Here is a 23,797-nt window from a genome sequence, read left to right on the forward strand (position 1 = left end):
TTGCAGCTTTTTTAATAGAAATAAAATGAGAATATGGTTCAAACACATTAATTGCTTTGCGCTTTGCTCACAAAAATATCCATATGAAAATTAATGCATATTTATTTTTGACACAATAAAATACAAAAAATTATAAATACGTTCCATTTTCCTGAAAATATGTGAAATAAAAAATCTCGATCACAAAAGTGGTCACTAATTTTTCTTCAGATTTTGCAACAAACAGACATAAAAAGATGTGGGGAAGCTGTCTGCGTGGAAATCTGAGAAAAAATTAGTGACCACTTTTGTGATCGCCAGTCATTTACAAAAACACTTTTATTAAGGTTCTCATCAGATTTGATCCGTTGAACGATCGGAACTATTATAAAACTGAAAATTGAAATGACTGGCGATCACAAAAGTGGTCACTAATTTTTTCTCAGATTTCCACGCAGACAGCTTCCCCACATCTTTTTATGTCTGTTTGTTGCAAAATCTGAAGAAAAATTAGTGACCACTTTTGTGATCGAGATTTTTTATTTCACATATTTTCAGGAAAATGGAACGTATTTATAATTTTTTGTATTTTATTGTGTCAAAAATAAATATGCATTAATTTTCATATGGATATTTTTGTGAGCAAAGCGCAAAGCAATTAATGTGTTTGAACCATATTCTCATTTTATTTCTATTAAAAAAGCTGCAATAATAGCAACCAATACGATTTTTTTCATAAATAATTTGTCAGCCCGAGATGGAATATCAGTGAAAATGAAAGAATAATAATTCATCTTTCAGAAATTTGTCTGTAAGTGATTCTATTTTAATGAGTATTTTTTTGACTTTATTTTTTATTTCATCATGGTTAATTGGTTTTTTCTCCATTATTATTAATTCGATCTATCTTTTTTTTGATTCTCTATTTTGACTTATTATTTCTTTGAATATACTCTGAACTTATCTTCATTGATTTTTAAAATTTATTTAAAAATTTATTCATCTGACTTTTGGATTTTATTTTTCATGTTTATCGTATATTGATAGCTATTTATCGTGACACAACGTGCATTGAAGATGGAGAAAAAAAGATGAAAGCAAATTAACTCAATAATGAAGAAATGAATTTCTTTTTTAATTAAAAAAGATTTTTGGAGAATTAACAGTTCACTTGAAATGAAGTTTAATTTTTGTTGGATGAAGATGAAGAAAGAGAACATGACGATAGAGTTCAGAAGAATCAGAAGGAAATATATTTTCTGAATGAAATCATAGCAAAGAGAAAAGAAACAGGAGCAAAACCATTTGAAAATTGATTCGCATCAGCTAATTAGCATATTCAAAAGGTGAATGAATAAAAAATCAACTTCTTCGTTGGAAGCACTTCTGTAAATGGCAGAGGAAATGATGTGTTCTTCAGTGGAAGCAGCATAACCCAATCCCCATTTGAGAATTGTGGTTCAACAACTCAAACAAAAAGAGTGTGGAATCAAGGAACTGCTGACAATGAAACTTTCAATGGCTGGCTCCCCCTCATTGCCCAGAACAAAATTGCTGCCAACAATGGAACCGATGCTGATGTATGTGGAAGACCCCAAAAGACCCCATGTGCCGCCATCGAATATGCTCTCAACGGCTTCATATCCCTCCTCCAAGAAGCATCCCTCACCCCCTTCACCTCAACATTTGTTCCTCTTCAAGCACTCACCTTCAGTGCGATTGATTCCAAAATCACAGGAAATGACACAGATTCCACCAACATCGCCTCCAGTAGTATTCCTCAACCATCTTCTTCTTCTTCTTTTTCTTTTTCATCATCTTCTTCTTCTTCTGCTGCTACTAATGCTTTTTCTCAAAAATCTTTTTCCTTTCCCCTCTCGTCCTTCCATTCATCTCATTCGTCTTCCCATTCTCGCCTATTCCCTTTTCGGTGGTATGTTTTCAACATCAGAGGAATGTGCGAACATTGCTTCATTTTTTTGCTTGAATGAAGTTCAGTCGCACGACTTCAATGCTTTCATCATCATCTCAAACTTCTCCCCATTTATCGAAAGATTGTTCCATTTCACATTCCTCCTCTTCATCGTTTTCTTCCTCATATTAATCATAAGCCGCTTTTCCAAATAACACATCCACTAAATTATCTTCCTTATCTCCCTCTTCGTTATCATAATTTTCGTCTTTATTTTCCTCCTCTTTTTCTGCTTCTTCTGCTTCTGCTGCTTCAAATACTTCTTTTCCTCCTGCAACTTCATCATCCATTCCATCAAAGCAATTGCCTTCTCCCCGTTCTCCTTCAAAGAGAAGAAAGGCCATTCCATCTTCTTCTTCTTCCTCTTCCTCCTCCTCTCCTTCTTCTTCTCCTTCTCCTTCCTCTTCTCCCTCATCTTCACCCTATCCTTCCTCCACCCCCAGTTCCCCTCTGCCCCCTCACACCTCTTCTCCCCTTCGCCATCAGCTGTCTGCCTCAGACATCGTCGAAGGGAAAAGGCAAGTGCATGCACCGAAGATGTTAGACCTCGACTTCCGAAAGCCACACAGGGGAAAGCCAAAAAGAGGGAAGAAGACGATTGGGAAAGAGAATTCATTGTTTGCAGCGAGAGAGGCGAGGGAAGAAGGAGAAGAGAGAGAGGAGAGAGAAGAAAGAGGAGGAAATGGAATGGATAGCAATGGTGAAGGTGTAAGTGAAGGTGTGTCATCAGATAGAGACAAGATGGATGAAAGTGACTCACTTGGATTTCTGAGTGAAGACGGAGAGTCTGCAAAGGAAGGGAAGAAAGAGGAAGAAGAAGAGGAAGAAGAGAATGAGAAGAAGAAAGAAGGAAATGAAAATGTAAATGACAATGAAGATGTTAACAACACAGTGAGTGATTCAAACAAAGTCAGTGAAGAACAGCAAACTTACACAAAAGAGGAAGAAGGAAGCTCAAATTCACTCAATCTTCAGTCTTCTTCTTCTTCTTCCACTTCTTCCACTTCTTCTGTGGCAAACAAAACAGAATCGCCTGGAAAATCAGTCAGAACAGCTGCCTCAATACACGCCCCGAATAAATTCTCGCCTCAAATCAAACTTTCGCGCAGGGCGAGAACAACAACACGCACATCGAAGTTGCTCAAAGCTGCAAATTTGCTACAGAACAATACAACATCTGCTTCTTCTTCTGCTTCTTCTTCCACCTCTGCATCGTCAAGTGCTGGCTTTCCAACTGCCTCTTTCCCTATATCAAATGCTCAAGCCAAGAATCCCTCTTCATCATCATCATCTTCTTCTTCTGTTTCACTGCTGAGCATTCCATCAACTGCATTTGGAAGAGCACTCAAAAGAAGCGGCGGGAGAAAAGCGCTTGCTGCCTTCAAGCGAACAGTTCGTATGAAGACGCACACAGGCTCAAGAATTGCTCCACCCTAGTTCAAATCAGAAGTGCTGGGGCTGACAAACAAGATGGGTGGAAGCAGCAATAATAACAGCAATAACAATAATAACAGCAAGAAGAAGAAGCTATTACGTGTGGGGATGTAGCAAGTGCCGCTGAATATTCCACACGGAAGGCCGCCGAAGATGAAGAGGAAGCGGATGATTACTGCGATTGGGTTGAATCAGCAGGGGAAGAAGAGTGAAGGATGTGCAAATGCAAATGCAACAGCGCAGAATACGAGTCGTTTGGAATCAACTGTTGTAACATTGGCGAGAAAGAGGATAGTTTTGAAACAAAGAGAAGGAGAAGGAAAAGGAAAAGGAGAGAGAAAAGGAAAAGGAGAAAGAGAAAGAGAAGGGAAGAATAATTTATGCGTTTAAAGAGCTTCTTCCAGATGAATAGGAGTTTGGAAGACAAAGAGGAGCAAAGCGGAGATAGAAAGCGAGCGTGAGAGGGAAAGGAAAAGCGAAAGGAAAAGCATTCCTATCAAAGACAAGTCCGACGATGAGTTCGTATGATGTACTGAGTGAGCTGCTTTCGAGAGAGCTGGAGCTGCTACATGTGGTAGATGGCAGCATCACATTTGACTCTTCTGTGTCTGACACGAGTGAGACAAGTGGAAGAAGTGGCAGAAACATTGATGGAAATGAATATGACGAGGAAGTTTTTGATGAGGATGAGGAGGAGGAAGAAGAAGACGTGGAGTAAGACAGGATTCTCAGTGCAAAGATATTTTTGACAAGTACACGGTCCATTCGGCAGACACTGGAAAAGAGCAGATCTGTTTTTGAATATGACACCTCGAACACATGCAACTCGGTAAAAATGAGAGAAAACAGCTGAGTTGAAGCAACATTTAATGCAGCTGAGATGAAAGAGAGGCAGAAGAAGGAGGCACTTACGAAGAAGAAGAAGAACATACTGAAGCTGACACATGGAAGTATTATTCCTCTAATCAAGCCAGTCTTCCTTCTGCTGCCTTCAAATCTCGTTCAGGAAGAGGAAATCAAGGCAAAGACGCTCAAAAGAAAGATCTGACCGAGAGGGAAAGGGAAGAACATGTTCTATTTGTTCGAGATGAAGAGATGAAAGAGTGAGTGAACGGAGCAGGTGCAGCAGACACTGAAGAAGCAGAAGAAGACAGTGAAGATGATGACAATGACGATAGCGATGATAGTTACGTTAGCGGTGATGAAGACAGTTTGGATATAACACGATCTGCTGAAACATCAAATGCCGATGAAACATAAAAGACAACAGAAAGAAAAGAAGACTTAACTTCACACCCTGCCCTGCGCTTCACTCCCAAGCAGCGAAAGATGCTTTCATCAGCATCCCAAAAGAGCAATCAGAAGAAGTCGCATGTCACTTTCTCATACACCTTAACCATCGTCTGCGGAGAGCTCAGTCCAACCCATCTGCAGTTCACCTTTCCTTCAGCCAAGTCCACAAAGGAAAATGGAGAGAAAGAAGAAGACGAGAACTCAATTGGCTCAGAAGGCAGCAGAGAAGCCAGACAGCACCCGCCAGAAGACACAGCAATCACAGCTTGGCGGCTGTTTCTGTGTCACGAAGGCATCTTGCCTTGTCTGCCATCAGAGCAGCACTCGGCAGAGAATTGCAGGCACATCTCAGAGCAGCTGCGGGAAACAGGTTTGCGACGGCTTCTTCATGAGAGAGTTTGTCTAGCAAGACAGGTATGCCAATGCAAATGGAGAAGACGGAGGAGGAGAAGGAGGAGTGGATTACTTTGGGATTATCATTCTGTTTGGGAGGAAATGCAGACTGAAGACAGGGCTGGAGAAACTGTTTTGTGGTCGATGCAGCAGGTTGGGAAGAATGAAGGCGCTGCTTTGCTCCACTCACTCGGAAACGCGCTGTCTCATCTTTTCAGCCAACTTGGATCTCCTCTGCTTCCGAAGCCCATTACGATTCCTTCATCTCACGCTTGGGCAACGGGGGGAGTGTTGGAGAATGCTGCGAACTCGTTTCTGAATCTGCTGTGTGGCACGAGGCTGTTCAGTTTGGGGAAAGAAGATGCAGTAAGAGATACACAATTGGTGGAGAACATAAGAAATGAGATGAGTTTGTGGAGAGGAGAAGGAAGGGCAGCTGTGGAAGGATTGGACGCTGCAAATGGCGTGACGGAGCTGTTCTGCGAAGAGAGAAAAACATTTGGTACTGTGTCTGATGTGTAGAATAAGATCAATAGAAAGAATGATGAACATAATTCCTCTTTGAATGCAGTGGAAAGAGAGTCATATGCAATCAATGCGAATATTCTGCTTGACCCGCTTTTGTTTGCTTCGTCTGTCTTTTTCGAAGACCAACAACTTCTGCTGTCTACCTCAGAAAATACAATTTTAGTTCCTCCTCAAAGAACTACATATGTCCCATCCATCGGAGAAACTCTGCTCGAACTGACAAATCCATCTTTTCAGGTTGTTCCGCTGTGCATTGAGTATCCACAGAAAGGGGAGCAGCATTCGATTCTGCCTTCTTCTCTCGAGTTTTCATGAGCGCTTCTTGTCAACGTGTGTCCTCTCCATCTTTCTCATCCACTCACTTCTATCGTCCGCACTCTGCTTTCAAAGATGCTTTCAGTATCTTTCACTTCATCTTCCGTGTTCTCCATCCCTTCTTTATTCACCTCCTTCGTCACTTCTTTGAAAATTCTAAGTCCACATCATCCTTCATCACAACACCTGCCATCATCTCATTCTCCACGCAGCCCCTCGGACCTTCTGCCGCGTTGTCCAATCGCCTGCTGCTTTGTCTGCTGGCCACGCGCACTGCACTCACTGCTGTTGCAACCGCTTCTCACAGGCTGATGGTGAAGAAGGAATTGCTCCACAAAATATCAGCCATATTCGAGACACACCATGTCCAGAAACCTTCTTCTTCTCCTTCAATGTTCATTTCTGCCTCTCTCATCCAGCGATTGGAGGTTGTTGGCGCTGCATTCGCACAAGCCACACCTTCCGCTTTTGCTTCTGTCCAGCAAACATCTGAGTCTCAGTCAACTTCATTGGCACCGAATATAACAACAGATGCACTGGACCTGAGTGGATCTTCAAATTCTGCTGCTGATGAAGCTAATACAACTTCTGTTGGCATGCGATAAATGCATAAGGAACAGCAAGTGGAAGAAGAGGAGAACTTCCCTATCAGATAAAGAAAGACTAATTCTCAGCAATTCTTCCACATCAGCTTCAGACAAGCGTCACCTCCTCTCAGTTACCTCTCTCTTCTCTTTCGCAATCTCCCTCTCCTTTTCCCTCTTCTCCGTCATTCACATCAAAAAATTCTCCATCCTTAGTTTTCCTCCCTTTTCCTTCGACTCATTCTCTCCCACTTCAGAGTCGTGAACGGGTATCTTTTACTTTTTCTTTTCTCCCCCATCTGGAGCAATTCCTGAGAATTCTACGACACGAAGTCTATTTTTTCAAAATTCTTTCTTTTTTTCAAAGGATATTCTTTCATCTTCACCTGCAACTGTCCTCCTTGCTCTGCTTTTGTTACAGCTACCATCTGATTCATCATCGTAGTCATCATCATCATCTTCTTCTTCTGATCGTATTTCTTCATTTTTTGCATCTTCATAAGTGATAATAGCAGAAATAAAAAAGAATAGAATTTATGAAGAAAAGAAACTAGTTGAAGATGAGAAGATGATTGTTTAGTGAATGAAGAGAATGAAGATAAAGAGAAAGATAAATTTATTAAAAACAGAATATTATGAATGGAATTTGGATTTAATAAAATTGAAGAGATTTTAAAAGAAAAAAGGATAATATGGAAAAGGAGAAAAGTTGGAAGAGAAGACTTCAACGAGCAGTAAAAGAACGCTAAAACGGAGAAATAATCAATTGTAATTTATCTGAATCATTCCGTCTGCTGCTTCTTTTTCATGGGTGTCCTTAAGCACAGCAACAAACAGCAGGGAAGGGATGTAAGATGCGATGCTTCGGAGAGCTAATCGATGGTTGGGAAGCCACTTGGAAGTGCCAGAGAGTGCGCAGTCGCTTTGTCAAAGCGAGGCAATGTTAATCTCACAAAAGTCAGAGCTGATGGTGATGCTGCAGGCAAAGGTGATATTCGGGACAGGCTGATCTGTTGCAGGTGAACAAGCAGCTGTCGATATGTTCACAGTTGTTCGCCTCTGAACTGGTCGAAAGAAATGGTAGTGAAGAAGGAGAACATCATGCTGAAGAAGCTTGTTGACTTATTTAAAACAGAAAGATGAAAATAACACGCTGAATCATTCAGTGGATAAATAGTGGTGATGAGATGCTCAACGAAGAAGCTGATGCTATTATTGAAAAACCAGCAGAGGCTAGGCAGGACGTAGGGTGGAGAGGTTGGCGTGGGAGAGGAAGAGGGAGGAAGCGGGGAGAGCACGAATAGCAGGGCAGGTGAGGTGGAGGGAATGGACAGATATCCTGGAGAGGCGAAGGGTTCCTCGGGAAACACAAAGGAGTGTGGAGTTGAGGTAAACAGGCTTGTCGGCTTCGGAAAAGAGGGAGGAGAACACAGCAAGGTATCCGTCGAGGAAGGAGAAGAGGGAAGAGTAAGCAGATGCGAAGGAGGAGGGGAAGGAGAACTGGCAGTTGGTGAGGATACAGGTGTTGAGAAAGGTGACAACAGCAGAGCATCTGAGGAGGAAGACATCCAAATGTATTTAAAAGACGAGGAAGAGGATGGAAGACAGAGATAGAGAAAGATGAAAAAGTGCAAGTGAAGATTTTCGTTTAATGGAAGCATTTTTTGCGCAAAAAATGAAAATTCACAAATTGTGTTGTTCAATTTTTTAAATAGTGATTTTTTTTTTATTATCATCTGTCACTTCTTTTGACGAATAAATCAACAAAAGTTCTTTTTTGTATTATTTGTTGTAAAATCGAAATAAACTGCAAACTGTGAATTTCTTGTGAAATATCCTGCATAACAATCATATTTTTGTTTTTGTGTTTTCGATAATTGTTTTTTTCAACGTATTTATTTGGATCTTCAACATCTATTTTGAAATTTCTTTTCAATAACATTATTTAGCATTCTTCATTTAAGAAATTGATTTATTGAGTATTGAAACAATCATTATCATGCTTCTCAAACAAGATAACTTATGTTTTATAATGTTTATTGAATTTTCGAGTTTTTTTTTTTTTTTGAAATTATTTTTATTTTATGATATTTGTAATAACATAAATTGGAAACAAATTAAAAACGACAAATAATTAATAATGATAATATTTTAAACTATATTTTTATCAAAATATTAATAAAAATTTTCTAATAAACCCCACCCTTAATAAAAAATTATAATGATCAAACTTTGTAATTTTTTATGATATCAAAAAAAATCACCCACATGAAATGTTATTTGTGCTTCGAAAGAAAAGGAAAATGCATATCTGCTTCGGTGAGCAGTCATTTATCTCAGCGAGCTTTAATTGAGGTGAAAACAGTGTTCAAGAAAGAAAAAACAACAAACGAAAGAAAAACTTTTGATAACCAAATCAAACCAACAAACGCTTTTTCGTTGTCAAGTACTACAATAGAATTATTTGAAAAAAGGCATGTTATTGTTCGAGATTGTTCTGTTTTTGATTCGATTTCTTTTTTTAATAATTTTTCTTGTTATAAATGCAATAATTCTTTGTTGGGGAAAGGTTTTGGTGGTTTCAATTGTTGCGGTGTTTGTGATGCTTTTGGTTTTTGTAATATTTCAAACAATTCTTTTCAAGATTTTTCCTTTAATTCTTCTGATTCTTGCTGTTCTTCAACATTTTACACATTACGAGGCATCATTGTACATGCTCAGCCAACTTCATATAGGGTTTGAGGTTGAACATGACAACAGGCAATATATATGAAAGCGGTTGTTTTCATATACGGACTTGGATACGGCCTGTTGCCTCCCAGGTGCGCGATTTAAACAATTATTGTTATTCAAAAAACAACTCAGATTGTGATAAACACTTATCAATAAATATTGTTTTCTCTTCTCTTCTCTTCTCTTCTCTTCTCTTCTCTTCTCTTCTCTTCTCTTCTCTTCTCTTCTCTTCTCTTCTCTTCTCTTCTCTTCTCTTCTCTTCTCTTCTCTTCTCTTCTCTTCTCTTCTTTCATCTTTTCATATCTTTTTTCAGTGTTGACCTTTCTTTTTGTCTTTGTTTTTGTACACTTATCCCTATCCTTTCCTTTTTATCTATCTTCTTTCCTTTTTTTCTTTTAATATTTATAATGAACTCAACTTGTTCTTTTTTAGTTTTTTTCTAAATTTTCGTCATAAAGTTTTTCAATCACCTTTCCCAAACAATTTCCTTTTTCTCTTATTCTTTTTGTTTTCGTTTGTTTTGTTTCTGAAAGTCTCCACAATAATTGTTTTTTTTCATTTTTTATTTCATTTTTTCAGTTTCTCGTTATTTTCCAAAAATTTTTTCCTTCATTTATTTTCATCCCCATTTTTTTTTTAATTTTCAATTATCATTGACCTTTATCTGTAAGTCTTTATTTTTTCCTTCTCTTTCACTTTATTTTCTTTTTTTATATCCAAATTTAATGTTTTTTATCCAAACATCTAATATCCAATTTTTCATTTGTAATCTGGCGTAAAATATGGACTTTCAAGCTTTTTATGCACTCCCTATTGAAATATTTTTTATTGCATATTTGTAAGGATTTCACAAAGTTGAACAAAGCAATCCATATTTTTCGGGCGGAGCATTCTTCGTTCAAATGTTATTGAACTTTTATTAGTTTTGATCATTTCCCACAAAAGATCAAAATCTTGATTCTTTCTAAAAACGATGAAAAATAAAAAATCCTTAATTCAAAAACATATTTTCACTTTTATTTGTCACGAAAACGATTCAAAAAGTTTGGAAATTATGAAAAAATTTCAAAATAAATAATTAGTGGGATATGATCTATCAAAATATTTCGCACAATTACCTGTGCTTTTATAAGGAAGCAAAGAAATGTGAAATAAAATAAAATGAAAGTCAATTTTCGTCAAAAATATCAGAACGAGCAGAAAGCAACAATCACAACATTCTCTGTTTCAGTGATTGATCTTTTCATTTCACTGTCATTTGATTCATATGGTATTGGCGCCAAGCGGTAATTCCTTCATTACCTACATATCCTCTTCACATTTCAACTTTTTACATGAAAAACCCCTGTTCCTTTTGCGCTTTCACCAATTTAGGAGGGAATTTTTGGTTGGTCGACCTTTCTGATCCAAATATGGATGTCGTGTTTATGCTTCCGATGGAGCTTCTGTCCTATATGAATGTTATTTCTCTTTAAAAGTTTTGCAGAAAAAACATCTTATCAATCGTCTCTTCTTTAAGAATCTTCAAATTCTTCATCTTCTTCATAATCTTTCTCTTTATCCTCCCCTTCTTCTTCGCAATACGCAACAAACATCTTCTTTTCGCCATTTCAGATGCAAAGAAAAGGGGTAAGTCAGATGCATCGATATCGGAGGATGAATATTCTACACTTCCTCTCACACTTCATACCCACAGATTGCTGACGATGACTGCTTCATTTCCGTGGGAATGAATGATGAACATTATCAAATTTTTTTGAAGATTTTTATTGCCAGATGCAGGAGGAATTTATGCAAGTCAAAAGAGGCCATCACAATGAGCTCGAGAAACAATGTTGAGGTTATACTGTGACAAAGCGCACTCTCCTGATCAAAAGTGCTATGTTACAGAACAATTAGAAGCTCTCAATGATGCTTTTTCGCTCAACTTGTGATTGCACTTATGTGAAAATGTCTGTTTTGAGGGATATTGAATCATAAAGCAAGCAGAGCTTAAGGCTGTGGAAGTGAATTATTTTCAACGAAACAAAAATGTGCCTGGTCTTCAGCGGATTTCGTTCGTAATTGTACATCTGGTGTCTGAATCTTCGTTGAAGATGCGTACTGAGAGACGAAACTGAGCGAAAAAGTGATGGAGCAAGGGTTGCAGTGTGCGAAGTGGGGGAGATTGTGGTGATGGGGCTGTAGGCTGCGGGGCTGAGGATGGAGGATGTGGTTCAATCTCATGCAGCGATTGCACTGGCGGTGCTGGAGGAGCGAGAAGAGGCAGAGGAAGGAGAAAGGGGAGGCAAAGAGGGAGAAGAAAAGGTAGTAGAAGATGGAGTAGAAGATGGAGGGAGAGAGGAAGGTGAAGGGGATGAGATGAAAGGCGGATATTCTGCTGTGCACAGAGAGTTTGTAGAAAGAATAAAAGAGAACCAGGGGAAGCTGGAAGAAGCGATGACACCACTGGTTGTAGAGGCGCTTGGGCTGAGTCGGCTGAGGTTTGCGAAGGCAGGGGCGGGGACAGAGGCTGATGCTGAGGCGAGTGCAGACGCAGCATTCGGTGCAACCAGAAGTGTGCAGTTCCTCTCCATCCGATGGCATTCAACGGGAGAACAGGAGAGCAGAAGAAGAAGCAGCAGATGGATCTTTGGGCATGACTTCAGATGGAAGTGCAGAGGAAGTGGGAAAAGATGTGGAACAGGTGGAAATGTCGAAAAGTGGTTTAGAGATGAATGAGGAGTCAGGGAGAGAGGGTGGTTTGATTGATTTGGAGAAGGAAGAGGAGGAAGAAGAAGAAGAGGGACAGATTCTGGATGTGGAATCGCTACTGAGTGTTCCTGCGCACCCGGAGTGTGTGACGCTGGTTGACGAGAGTGCGTATGGGAGCTGGCGGGACTATCTGGTGACGATGACGGTGACGGGGGTGCTGGTGGAGCTGTGTGCGGAGCGGGAGCGGATTGTGTGGAAGCCGGTTGTGGAAGGGATGATACAGCCGGATGGGACGATGAGCATCACGTTTATTGGGGAGAGTCAAATTCAGAAAGAGAAGAGAAGAGAAGAGAAGTGGGGTGGGAGTGAGTGTTTAGCATCGGATTGGGCGTTGTTTCATTTTAATAAAGACAGGCAGAGGGAGACGATGAACGAGTTTGTTGTGATCGAGGCTGTTGTGCCGCAGGAAAGTGTGCCGTCGATCGCTCTGCGGGATGCGACGTTTGCGATCGGGCAAGTGTGCCAATGGAAAGGGATGATTGAGGTGTTTGGATTTCGTATTGTGTGTTTGTGGACAAATGGGAGTTGCTGAAGGATTCATCGGCATTCCTGTGAATGTTGTATTTTCTGCTTTAAGGCATCGAGATCGAATTTGGAAACTACCTCCTTCCGCGCCGCGCCAGCGCTGCCGCTTTGCATGTGCGTGCTGCGTCGTCTGATTCTGCGCATTCTAACTCTGCTCGGCTTAATGGATCTTCGAGCGGAGTGCACAGGTTGGCTCTGCAGCGCCAGGTGTTCATCGAGAGTATCTCCTCAACCAGTACCTGGTTGGGCTACCGTCTCAGCACAAGCGTATGCCTTCCTCTCTCCTATTTCAGAGCGCAGCTTTGTGAAAGAGCAGCCGTTCTACCATCCAGAGCTGAAGCGTGTGCCGCGCGGGCAGTTCTTTTCGAACTGCCGGTAGCACAACATCACGTTTGACTAAGATGGGAAGTGAGATGTGCTGTTCCAGCCGGCAGGACATCTCATCGCTGGGATTGTGGAGCGAACAGCATAGCGAGCGCTGGAGACGGTGGCTGTGCAGATGCTGCACTGTGCATTTGTTTCTGAGCTGAGCTGAGAAGACAAGAAAAGGATGGAAAAGCGGGTGTATGGAGAGAATGGGGGCGTGACAAGAGAGAAGGCGATGGAGAGGTTGAACTTTGTTGGAAATGGGCATGAGAAAAGCGCGCGAGAGAAAGGAGACTTGGCAAAGGCTGGTCTTAATGACCGGTCGCGCATTTGCTATTCAGTCAATCTGATAGTTCATTTTGGTCAGCTTCAAGTTTGTTCAATTATCATTCGATCTTTTTGGTTTTTTAATAAGAAACTTCTTCATTTCAGAAATTTTGTTCTTATGAGAATATTTTTTTTTTTTTTTTGCTTCAATTAAATTGTAATCATTTTTGTTGAATGAACTTTGTTCTTTGTTATTCATAAACCATTTCATGCACATGGAATTTTGAATAACCGTTTTTTAAATATGTTGAAATTTTTTGTTCAACATGAAGATGTTTTTTCACTATCATTATCCTGAGAAAAGTCTCGTTAGCTATAAGATTTGTCATATTTCAAAGGTTAATACTGACAAAAAATCACTGATGATAACACCAAAACAAATAATACCATGAAAATTATTTGAAGTGAAGTTGCTTTGAGCGAAGTGGAGATTATGCTAAAGTGAACTTTGCATTCCAAAGAATAAAAAATTTGCTTTCTCTTCTTTTGTGTACTCAAGCGCTTCTCAGCTTCTATTAATGAATACGTTTGCTTGTGAGCTGTTTCATTTATAAGACAATCAGTAAATGTGAAAATAATATATGATAAGAGTTTGAATGAATTTGTTAAAGAATAGAAGCGGGGGAAATGAAAAATATTTGATATTGATATGCAATTGCATATAAATAACAAACTTTCAGTCATCTTCGCTTGCTTCAATCGCTGCTTTCTTTGATACATAAATAAATCGTTCTCATTCGTTCCAATCATCTTCAGCAGCATCGACGCCTTCAAAGTTCTTGCACTCAAACTCCCTTCGCTTCCATCTCCTTTTTTCAGTTCCCTGAATTTATCTTTCGTCAACTTCCAGGACACGGAACTCGCTGCTTTTACGTTGAATGAATGGACTACTGCTTTGATACGATAAGCCTTCTAAGCGCATCGCAGCACACCAAATTTGGATGCTCTGCGATTGAAAACAACATGCACAAGACTGTTGCTGCTTCGAAATGCCAGTTGGTAAACAGTTCTATTATATCTCACTTGAGTTTGGAACCTATCGGCCCAATCTGTTTTAAAAAAATAGTAGAAATAAAATTAGCACAATAATGAATGAAAGTAGATAAATATGAGTTGAAAAAAGAAAACGAAAAAAATGTATAATTGTAATAAAATATAGAATTACGTTGAAATTCTATTAAACAAAAGTTGCAAGCAAATAAAGGAAAGCATTTTGAAGCAGTCGTATGTGAATATGAACAGCCTTAACGTTTTCTCATCCAAGTTTCCCACCCTCAGGATTATACTAATTCCCTCTCTAACACATTAGCCTCCCAAACCGCCAAGGTTAAGAACAACATGCGCAGATCGAGGCTCAAAAATAGATACATATGAAGCGACAGAAACTACTCCCGATGGAGTGGTGGATTAGGAAACAGATGAAGATAAAGATGAGGAAGAAGTTGAACACAAAAAAGTTGGCTTTCTTTCCTTAAGGTGAAAGAAAGATGAAAGAATCGTATAGGGATGTGATTGAAAATTAGATGAACTTTTCTTTGATTGAAAAAATAAGCTGATTAATCTTATCCTAGAAAAAATGGCAAAGTGGAATTATCATTAACATTGAAATTTGCTATTTTGACGTCAAACTTATTTAGCTTTGAAACATGAGAATTAATAATTATCGTTTCTTACCTTGTTGTTCAACAATTCTCAAATATGAAGAAGGTCTTCTTTTTTTCGGCCAAGTTGAAAAAATCTCGTCAATGAAGAGATTGGAAAAGGAGAAGGAGAAAATTATATGTTTTCTTCAAAAATGTTGCTTGTAATGGATTGTCACCAGGAATGACGCTCAACATAAAAAATGCTGTTTGCTGGAATGGAAAAATGATTATAAAATTCAAATAAATAATAAGTTTTGCATCGATTATAAAAATTCCTCAAAAAAACACACACACCCTCCCTATCGCAAAAGAAGAAGATTGTCCAATCACTGAAGCAGCCAATCTCCTTTTCCATTGTTTCTCAGTGCTTCTTTCTCCATCATCCTTTTTTCTCCTTAAATATCTTTCTTTCTATGTTTTCATCGATTTTCCTCACAAAAAAATAATTTTTGCATTTTTCTTTCAAAGAGCCGTCCAATTGTTGTCATTCCATTTCGCTCTCATCCAAATGCTTCGAAATCGAATTTGTTTTTCGTCCCTTGTTCAAGTTGAATACAAAAAACTGCAATCCACATGTGCTGATTGTATCTTTGCATCAACCTTTCTTTTGGTATTCTGCTCAGTAAAGCAAAAGAATAATATTTCGATAACTTTCTCATTCGAAAATTCAAAAATGAAATTATGAATATTTCTTCATTTTCATTTCTCTCACAAAAGCAAGAGGTTAACAAACTGATTTACACAAAAAAAGAAATGGCACACACATTGAAATAGAATACATGATTTTCAATTTCTTTTAACCGATGAATAATTATCTGGAACTGATTTTCATTGCTGATCAAAAAACAGACTCAGACAATTTCGAAAACAAATTTGCAATTTCATTATCATATCTTAATTCTTCAAGAATTTTAATTGATTCGAAGAATTCACAAAAAAATTTGAAGGTGCGGCAAGTTCCAAATATGTGGACCATCGATAATAAACTTCTTTCACATTCTAAACGAAACAAAACGTTATATTAATTAATGCAAAATTCGTTTTATTTGTCGAAAATGCATTGTGACGAAGTATCAATTATTCATTCGATCTTTCCCATAAAAATTTTCTTTTTTCCATTTTTTCTTTTTTTCTCAAAATTGAAGGCTGGGAACTGTATCATCTCAAATCAAAAAATTTAATAGATTAATTTTATTATTATTTGCTTCAAATTTTTTGATGAATATTCGCATCATCATTTTTGGCTGTTTTTATTCAAAACAAATAAAATCATAATGTTTTATTTCAATTTGATTGATTTCTCTAAGAAAATTTTGGATATGAATTTCACTATTTGAATGCGCATTGTTGCAACGGATATATGCGAAATATAAGATTTGTTTCAAAATTTTGAATTGAATGCCATTCAAGTGAAAATTTTGTATCATTGAAATGAATGTTTTCAGTTTCTGTGGCTTGGTGCGTATCCAAGAAACATTCAAAGACTGCTAACGGTTAAAATGACGACTTTTATTTGTTGATTAAATGCTTCAACCTCAAAAAAACAATTGAAATAACAAATAAAAAAAAGCTCGTTGTTGTTAACACCAAGAAAAAGAAAAAAATCATAGTAACAAGCCAAATCACATGACTTCATTAACAAAAAAGTTATTTTTTTAACACAAGAACTTTTTGAAAAGAATTTTCGTTTCAATACAGCCAAACATCGCTGAGTTTTTCCAGCCTAACTTCCCCTAACCATCAATCCTTCTCGTTCTTCCCTTTCTCTGATGACACAAATATCCGCTCTGACTTGTAGAACACAATAAATGGCACCAAATCAATCGGCTCCTCCTCCACTTTGTCCAACCCGAAGATCGCATTATTTCTGTCAAAGGCCAACTCACTGAAGTCCATCACAAACAGTGCCTCGTTGATCTGCTCAGCAATCGATCGGCAGACAATGAAAAGATCCTTCCCCACACTCGCTCTGTTCAAAGAAAACCGAATCAGCCGAAATTTGATTGGCAGCGCCTTCGCTTTCTTCGAAGATTGTGCATCTAAATCTTCTGGATCGTCCATGCAGTTCAATGCAATTGCGCCTCCTCTGCCTTCACTTGTTGAGCACGCACATGTCACAAAAGACGACAGATTCGCCAGCACACTGCCTTCATTTGCCCAGCTGTCAGCCAGCCCGCACGCCTTCTCCTTCATCCACACACAAAACGCCCCTCCCAGCTGAGACTCGCTGTTGCAGTCGCTGAATGTCGAGTTGTCCATCGTCAGCTCCACAGACAGCGCGCTCTCATAAGAAATGATCGACGACTTCGCGTTTGTGCTGTGGATGAGATGCCACTGAAGATTCTCCAGTCTGATTTCGCTCGCTTCTTTGCTCACTTTCGTTTCTTTGCCATTCCCTGATAAGATTGATTCCTCATCTCCCTTCTCTTCCGCATCACCCACAGAAATAAACGATCCATCTGCAAAATTCAGAACATCAACAGAAAACGCGCTTGCCACAAAATGTGCAGCTGGCGCAGCAAGCCGGATGGCTGATGTCGCAAAGGAGAGCTCGGCCATTTTGGACTCTTCAATCGAAAGTGTCCCCGACGAAACATGGAAAAGCACAAACGCAATGCCTTCTTCTGCTGTCTGCATCGCAAAGGAGCATTTGCTAAGCGTGGCTGTTCCTGTCTCAGTGAAAAGAAGTTCCTTTTGCGATGTTTCGAAAGACGAAGGAAGGCAGAAGTTGATGGAGGTGAAGATGAGCATAAGCTTGTTTGTGAGCACAGCCTCAGAAGGCTCAGAAAGAGATTGAATAGCTTTTCCCACATTGATTGTGCATTCATCTGAGGAAGGCTCATCAGAAGAGGAAGAGGAAGAAGAAGAATAACTAGGAGAAGAAGGAACAGCTGGGCTTATTGAGCTGTTTGAAAGGTCCCACTCGTCTGAAATGGCAGCACTTGTGTTGATTTTGATTTCTCTGAACTGAATTCCTTCTCTGAAATGCCTCATCCCTTCCCAAAACGACAGACAAGGCTCCTTTTCTGATCCGCACCCGTGGATGTCTCTTCCACTCGACGACACAACAACATAAGTGTCTGTGTGCTCAAACAGCAGCTTGTCCAAAGATATGCCTTCTGTAAAGTTCACTTTGTCTGCCCCAAAGAAAGCATTTGTGTTTTTCCATTCAGTCCAATCAAACATCAACCTTCCAATAACAACTGAAGAATTTAAATCGGAGCTCAATATGAACACGTTTTTGCCAACAAATGCTTCATTCTCAGAAAACACCAAATCAGACAAAGAAAATCCATCGATCGAGTTGCAGCAGCTCAGATACAAAAACCATCCTCTTCCTTTAAAAGTGGAACAAACGCAAACAATTCAGAATTCACACCATTCCTCAGATCATTCGCCACAATGAACATGTCTTTTCCCTATTGTGCCTTGTTTCCTCCAACACTTATCTCTGAAAATGAATATCTGTCATTGTTGTCTGTTGCACATGTCAAATAGATTCCTCCCCCACATCCTTCAGAACTGCTGCAGATGCTGTTCGTCACTCCCACATTCCTCATCTTCAGCTGTCCATCTGCCCCTTTCAGCTCAAAAGACATCGCTCCTCCCTTTTTGAATCCTTCTGAGCCGAGCGCTTAATACGTGCAACAACTTCTGCTTCGTTGATGTTCTGAAGAGAGAATATCGAAGAACACGGATTTGATTATCCATTGTTGACGCTGCAGAATAAAATAAATTACAACAGAAGAACAGCTGAAAAAATATCTTCTTTTTCTTTATCGTTAATTGATTTTTTCACAAAAAAGAATTAAGCAAATTATTTGACATACGAATATATGAGAATTTGAGAAAGCTTTGGTATCAAAATTATCGTGAGCTTCAATGTCATCATTGAATTCAATGTTAAATTGATTATAACATTTTTCATTATAACAAAAAAATATAATTTACAAAAAACAGTGCGCTTTTGAAAATTGATAATCGATTTGAAGTTATCTATGTTAGCACACACTTCTGTGCTCGAAATAACCTGTGCAAAATCCACAACTCAACTGTGATTTTTCAGTTCGAAAAAACACGAAAAAATATGTGAAAAGAAAACGTTTTTGTGTTTCTCAAAATATGAGAACAACAAAAACGACCATGTGAAAACATCACATAGAAACGGAAATGAATGAAACAAAAAATAAAAAAACCAGGAAAAAAGAAAATTTTTATGGGAAAGATCGAATGAATAATTGATACTTCGTCACAATGCATTTTCGACAAATAAAACGAATTTTGCATTAATTAATATAACGTTTTGTTTCGTTTAGAATGTGAAAGAAGTTTATTATCGATGGTCCACATATTTGGAACTTGCCCTCTCAACAAACAAAAAATGAACCAGAAACCTCCTTTATCTTCCGTGCATTCATAAGTCAAGCCTGATGAAATTATTCTATTATACCATTAGTGCCAAACCCGGAACCTGGTGCCAAACCCGGAACTGGCAAATTTTTGTGAAATTTGAAAAAATTTATAACTCATTGTTCATTAAGTCCACAGAGCTCGCTTTCGGGTCATTACTATATTTATTTTTATTTGCTAATATTTTTCTAATAAATACACAAAAATGCACATATTTATTTAAAATGTTATATTTGTCATATTTTTGAAAATTACTATTTCTGAGATCGCTGCAGAAAAAGAAAATCATCGAATCGAGCTTATTTTAATATCTATGAGTAAAAGATCAAACATATGGGAATTTTGATTCGTTATTCGTTTGATGAAACATTTTTCATTGATTAGATCAATAACCATAAAGATGTGAAAGCAATTGGCATACTTGACTGCAGCTTAGAGAAGAAGTTTGCTTTGAATATTTCAAGAAGGTTTTAAAAATATTGTGTCTTTTATTTAATTTACAACAATTTTTTTAGTGAATGCACTTGTCAGAACCATGCTTTGATTGGGGTGTGTTTTTTTGGGGAGCAGGCTTTCAAAAAGTTTGATTACAGTTTGCTGTTTCTCAATTGTTGTATATTTTACAATTTTTTGTTTTGCGCAATTATTTGATTCTTCAAAAGCTAGTTTTTGAATGTTTTGTTTGACGCACATATTTGCTTGATTTTATCATTGTAAAGAATGTTACTGCATTTATATCTTCAGATATCTGTGCTGTAAACATTAACTACTATTTAATGTCAATTTTTTGAAAAGCAGAAATATATCTTTATCGATATTTTTAATATTTATTATTTTTAATAATTCTGTTATTTTTTTGAAAGATATTCATTTTACATGTTAATTTTGATGGAATCTGTTAAGCACTTATTTATTGAATTTACTACATTTTTTTCATAATATTTTTATTTGTATTTAATGAATAACACAACAGAATTATCTTATATAAATTTTGAGTGTTTTTAATATTTATATAAATATTTATGTAAATTTACATTTTTTGAATTTTTTATTAACACATAAAACATTTTGCATAGCAATAGCTGTATATGCAATTTAAAATATTCTGTAAGAAAAACATTTTCCAATTTGCTCAGTTAGTAAATAAGTATTATGCGCTATCGATGAACACGATTTAAATAAAGATAAGTTTTCATTATTCACTTTCAGTCCGTAATTTAAAATCAAATTAAATCTCGCATAAATATTGTTAAATACGAATTGATTGAAATAAATATCAAAAACACTCAAAATTTATATAAGATAATTCTGTTGTGTTATTCATTAAATACAAATAAAAATATTATGAAAAAAATGTAGTAAATTCAATAAATAAGTGCTTAACAGATTCCATCAAAATTAACATGTAAAATGAATATCTTTCAAAAAAATAACAGAATTATTAAAAATAATAAATATTAAAAATATCGATAAAGATATATTTCTGCTTTTCAAAAAATTGACATTAAATAGTAGTTAATGTTTACAGCACAGATATCTGAAGATATAAATGCAGTAACATTCTTTACAATGATAAAATCAAGCAAATATGTGCGTCAAACAAAACATTCAAAAACTAGCTTTTGAAGAATCAAATAATTGCGCAAAACAAAAAATTGTAAAATATACAACAATTGAGAAACAGCAAACTGTAATCAAACTTTTTGAAAGCCTGCTCCCCAAAAAAACACACCCCAATCAAAGCATGGTTCTGACAAGTGCATTCACTAAAAAAATTGTTGTAAATTAAATAAAAGACACAATATTTTTAAAACCTTCTTGAAATATTCAAAGCAAACTTCTTCTCTAAGCTGCAGTCAAGTATGCCAATTGCTTTCACATCTTTATGGTTATTGATCTAATCAATGAAAAATGTTTCATCAAACGAATAACGAATCAAAATTCCCATATGTTTGATCTTTTACTCATAGATATTAAAATAAGCTCGATTCGATGATTTTCTTTTTCTGCAGCGATCTCAGAAATAGTAATTTTCAAAAATATGACAAATATAACATTTTAAATAAATATGTGCATTTTTGTGTATTTATTAGAAAAATATTAGCAAATAAAAATAAATATAGTAATGACCCGAAAGCGAGCTCTGTGGACTTAATGAACAATGAGTTATAAATTTTTTCAAATTTCACAAAAATTTGCCAGTTCCGGGTTTGGCACCAGGTTCCGGGTTTGGCACTAATGGTATTGCGGTATAATTTCACATAGGTGACATTTCTGTATCATATCGTATTTTTGTCCAACAAATAGCTATTCACATATAAATAAAAATAGTTAGCTTAGATTATGACTGAAGCCAATCCCTCTGAGAGTGTTATGGATGTACACCTCTACAACACGGAGAAGGTGATTGCGTGAAAAGAGCTGTCTTTGAACCAGTTGAGTAACGCGTTTACCCGCGAGCTTACACCTGACGATGACACATTCAACCGCTACGATGGCCTGCTCTTCACAGAGGCTGGTATGCGCTTGCTGCGGAATCTGCTTAATTTGCCTTTCAATTTGTGTGCTGCTCCGCTGGGAAGCAAGACGTTTTGAAGATTGCGTTGCAAACGTTGAGTTTCACCGATGAGCATGCTGCGTTTGAGATCGGGCGAGGAGCAGAGACGACTGCGATGCATTTTTTGGAACAGGTGCTAATCTGCGAGGTGAATATGCAGATTCAGTCAATCGTGCTTCAGAATGAAGGAGGGACAAGCGTTGGCTGCTAACTCAACCTGACTGAAGTGAAGCGTCTGAATGCGTCTGCGACTTATTTCCCTCTGTTTTAGTGTTCTGTCACGAGAGGGATTGTGCAGGTGTGTGAAAAGCAGACGATATACCGGAGCTTCCATCAGCTGATGCAATGGGGATATTTGGTTAGGATTCTCGTAAAGTTGGGAAGCAGATACAGCTCTATGAGTGAGATGAACGAGAATGTTGGAGGAGGAGGAAGTTATGGAACAGAAGGTGTCACACACATGGAGCAAGCATCGCAAGTGTTGCTGGCGGGAGAAGGCTTCATTTCGTTAAAAGGCACAGAGCCGTTTGTTGATGAGAAAATGACAATAATTCCAGCTTTTCTTTTTCAACTTTCTGTTCAGCAATATTTATTGAAGCATGAGCGAATTGACTTTATGAGAATGGAATGTTGGAGCATGGAGCGGAGGCTGGTGCACATGGCGTATCTACGTGCTAGGCTGCATCTAGCGCTGCAGAAGATGGAGAAAGAGAAAGGAGAGAAGAGAGGCATCCTGTTTGACTGGAAAAAGAGCCATCAGCTGATCAAGAAGCAGATTTTGACGATTCAGCCGATCAAAGAAAAAATTGCAGTGGGATAAAAGTGTGTGTGTGTGTGTGTGTGTGTGTGTGTGTGTGTTGTGGAGCTGCATGCACTGACAGCTGCACAAGTTGTGGACTCTTCACTTCAGTGTAACACCAGAAAATAGATCTTTGCATCATCAATCATCTTCTTCATTCTTCTTCATTCTTATATTTTCTTCTTCTATCTTCTTCTTTCTTCTTCTTTCTTCTTCTTTCTTTTTCTTTATTCTTTTTTATTCTTCTTTTTTCTTCTTTCTTTTTCTTTCTTCTTCAATATTCTTCTTTCTTATATTTTCTTCTTCTTTCTTATATTTTCTTCTTCTTTCTTCTTCATTCTTCTTCTTTATTCTTCATTCTTCTTCATTCTTCTTCTTTATTCTTCTTTATTCTTCTTCTTAAATACAGTTTGCTTCTGAAACCTGAAAATTATTAAGATAAAGCCCTCTTCCAGCGCCACTTGCTTTGCATTTCTGGAACTTGCAACCACTGATCCTGACACACGAAGTAATATAATAAGCATACATTCCTCCTCCATAATCTTTTTGAGCGGTACAAGAATCAAATGTGTTATTTGCAATCTCAACAGACTTTATATTGATGCAATTTGTTCCGCCGCCTGCATAATGAGCATAGCAGTTGCTGAAATAGCAATGAGAAACAGACACAGAGGTGTTTGATTGACTGTACATGCACATAGCTCCATCACTTGGTACTCCGTCAATATTTGAGTTATTGTTTCCAGTTATCTTTATCCACTCCACTCGCACCAAGTGAATGTATTCTGTTCATGTTCTGTAATGTTTTGTCTCCAGAGATTTAAATAATAATTTTCAGTTCCAGTAAATTACTGTTTCTATTCCGATAATATCCGATAAGCGAGGTGCTTGGAACAGCAAAAGAGGATAAATGAGTAAAAAAGAAATAAATCTTTTATTGATGATTTTGAACCCAACAGAGTGTGCAACGCTGCAAATTCTTCCGATGAATAGCAATGGAAGTGATCCAATAGTGCGTGTGCCGATTGTTATAACAAGAAAATGAATGATTCCTTTGTTTTTTATTAATTCTTTGTATTTATTCAAAAAGAGATAAATGGAAAAAAGAAAGAAAAAATGAACACAAAATATTTGAGTGCTGAAAAAAATGACAAAACAGGAAAAATGTTTTTGGCATGCAACTGG

The 23,797-nt window shown here is 37.6% G+C and overlaps 6 protein-coding genes across 6 annotated transcripts; 4 read left to right on the forward strand and 2 right to left on the reverse strand.

Annotated features, from left to right (window-relative positions):
- Nucleotides 1–1,485: 1,485 nt before the first annotated feature.
- MONOS_18044 (uncharacterized protein) lies at nucleotides 1,486–3,388 on the forward strand (the record flags this gene model as incomplete). Its single annotated transcript, XM_067871024.1, has 3 exons — nucleotides 1,486–1,752; nucleotides 2,282–2,736; nucleotides 3,061–3,388. The coding sequence occupies 3 exons, from the start codon at nucleotides 1,486–1,488 to the stop codon at nucleotides 3,386–3,388; spliced, it is 1,050 nt and encodes a 349-aa protein (XP_067721882.1).
- A 1,326-nt stretch (nucleotides 3,389–4,714) lies between these two features.
- On the forward strand, nucleotides 4,715–5,593 carry MONOS_16722 (uncharacterized protein; the record flags this gene model as incomplete). Its single annotated transcript, XM_067869602.1, has 1 exon — nucleotides 4,715–5,593. One exon carries the CDS (start codon nucleotides 4,715–4,717, stop codon nucleotides 5,591–5,593), a length of 879 nt encoding a protein of 292 aa, XP_067721883.1.
- A 5,840-nt stretch (nucleotides 5,594–11,433) lies between these two features.
- On the forward strand, nucleotides 11,434–12,889 carry MONOS_15697 (uncharacterized protein; the record flags this gene model as incomplete). Its single annotated transcript, XM_067868588.1, has 3 exons — nucleotides 11,434–11,788; nucleotides 11,880–12,487; nucleotides 12,563–12,889. 3 exons carry the CDS (start codon nucleotides 11,434–11,436, stop codon nucleotides 12,887–12,889), a joined length of 1,290 nt encoding a protein of 429 aa, XP_067721884.1.
- Nucleotides 12,890–12,906: 17 nt separating this feature from the next.
- On the reverse strand, nucleotides 12,907–13,206 carry MONOS_15698 (uncharacterized protein; the record flags this gene model as incomplete). The annotated part of the gene is made up of 1 exon (XM_067868589.1): nucleotides 12,907–13,206. The coding sequence occupies one exon, from the start codon at nucleotides 13,204–13,206 to the stop codon at nucleotides 12,907–12,909; it is 300 nt and encodes a 99-aa protein (XP_067721885.1).
- Nucleotides 13,207–16,170: 2,964 nt separating this feature from the next.
- MONOS_15699 (uncharacterized protein) lies at nucleotides 16,171–18,454 on the reverse strand. Its single transcript, XM_067868590.1, has one exon. It carries the CDS (start codon nucleotides 18,030–18,032, stop codon nucleotides 16,587–16,589), a length of 1,446 nt encoding a protein of 481 aa, XP_067721886.1. The 5' UTR covers nucleotides 18,033–18,454; the 3' UTR covers nucleotides 16,171–16,586.
- A 3,275-nt stretch (nucleotides 18,455–21,729) lies between these two features.
- On the forward strand, nucleotides 21,730–22,633 carry MONOS_12308 (uncharacterized protein; the record flags this gene model as incomplete). The annotated part of the gene is made up of 2 exons (XM_067864918.1): nucleotides 21,730–21,774; nucleotides 22,085–22,633. 2 exons carry the CDS (start codon nucleotides 21,730–21,732, stop codon nucleotides 22,631–22,633), a joined length of 594 nt encoding a protein of 197 aa, XP_067721887.1.
- Nucleotides 22,634–23,797: the final 1,164 nt, after the last annotated feature.

The sequence above is a fragment of the Monocercomonoides exilis genome (assembly GCF_001643675.1).
Source record: "Monocercomonoides exilis strain PA203 chromosome Unknown scaffold44-821271, whole genome shotgun sequence".
NCBI classification, from domain to species: Eukaryota; Preaxostyla; order Oxymonadida; family Polymastigidae; genus Monocercomonoides; species Monocercomonoides exilis.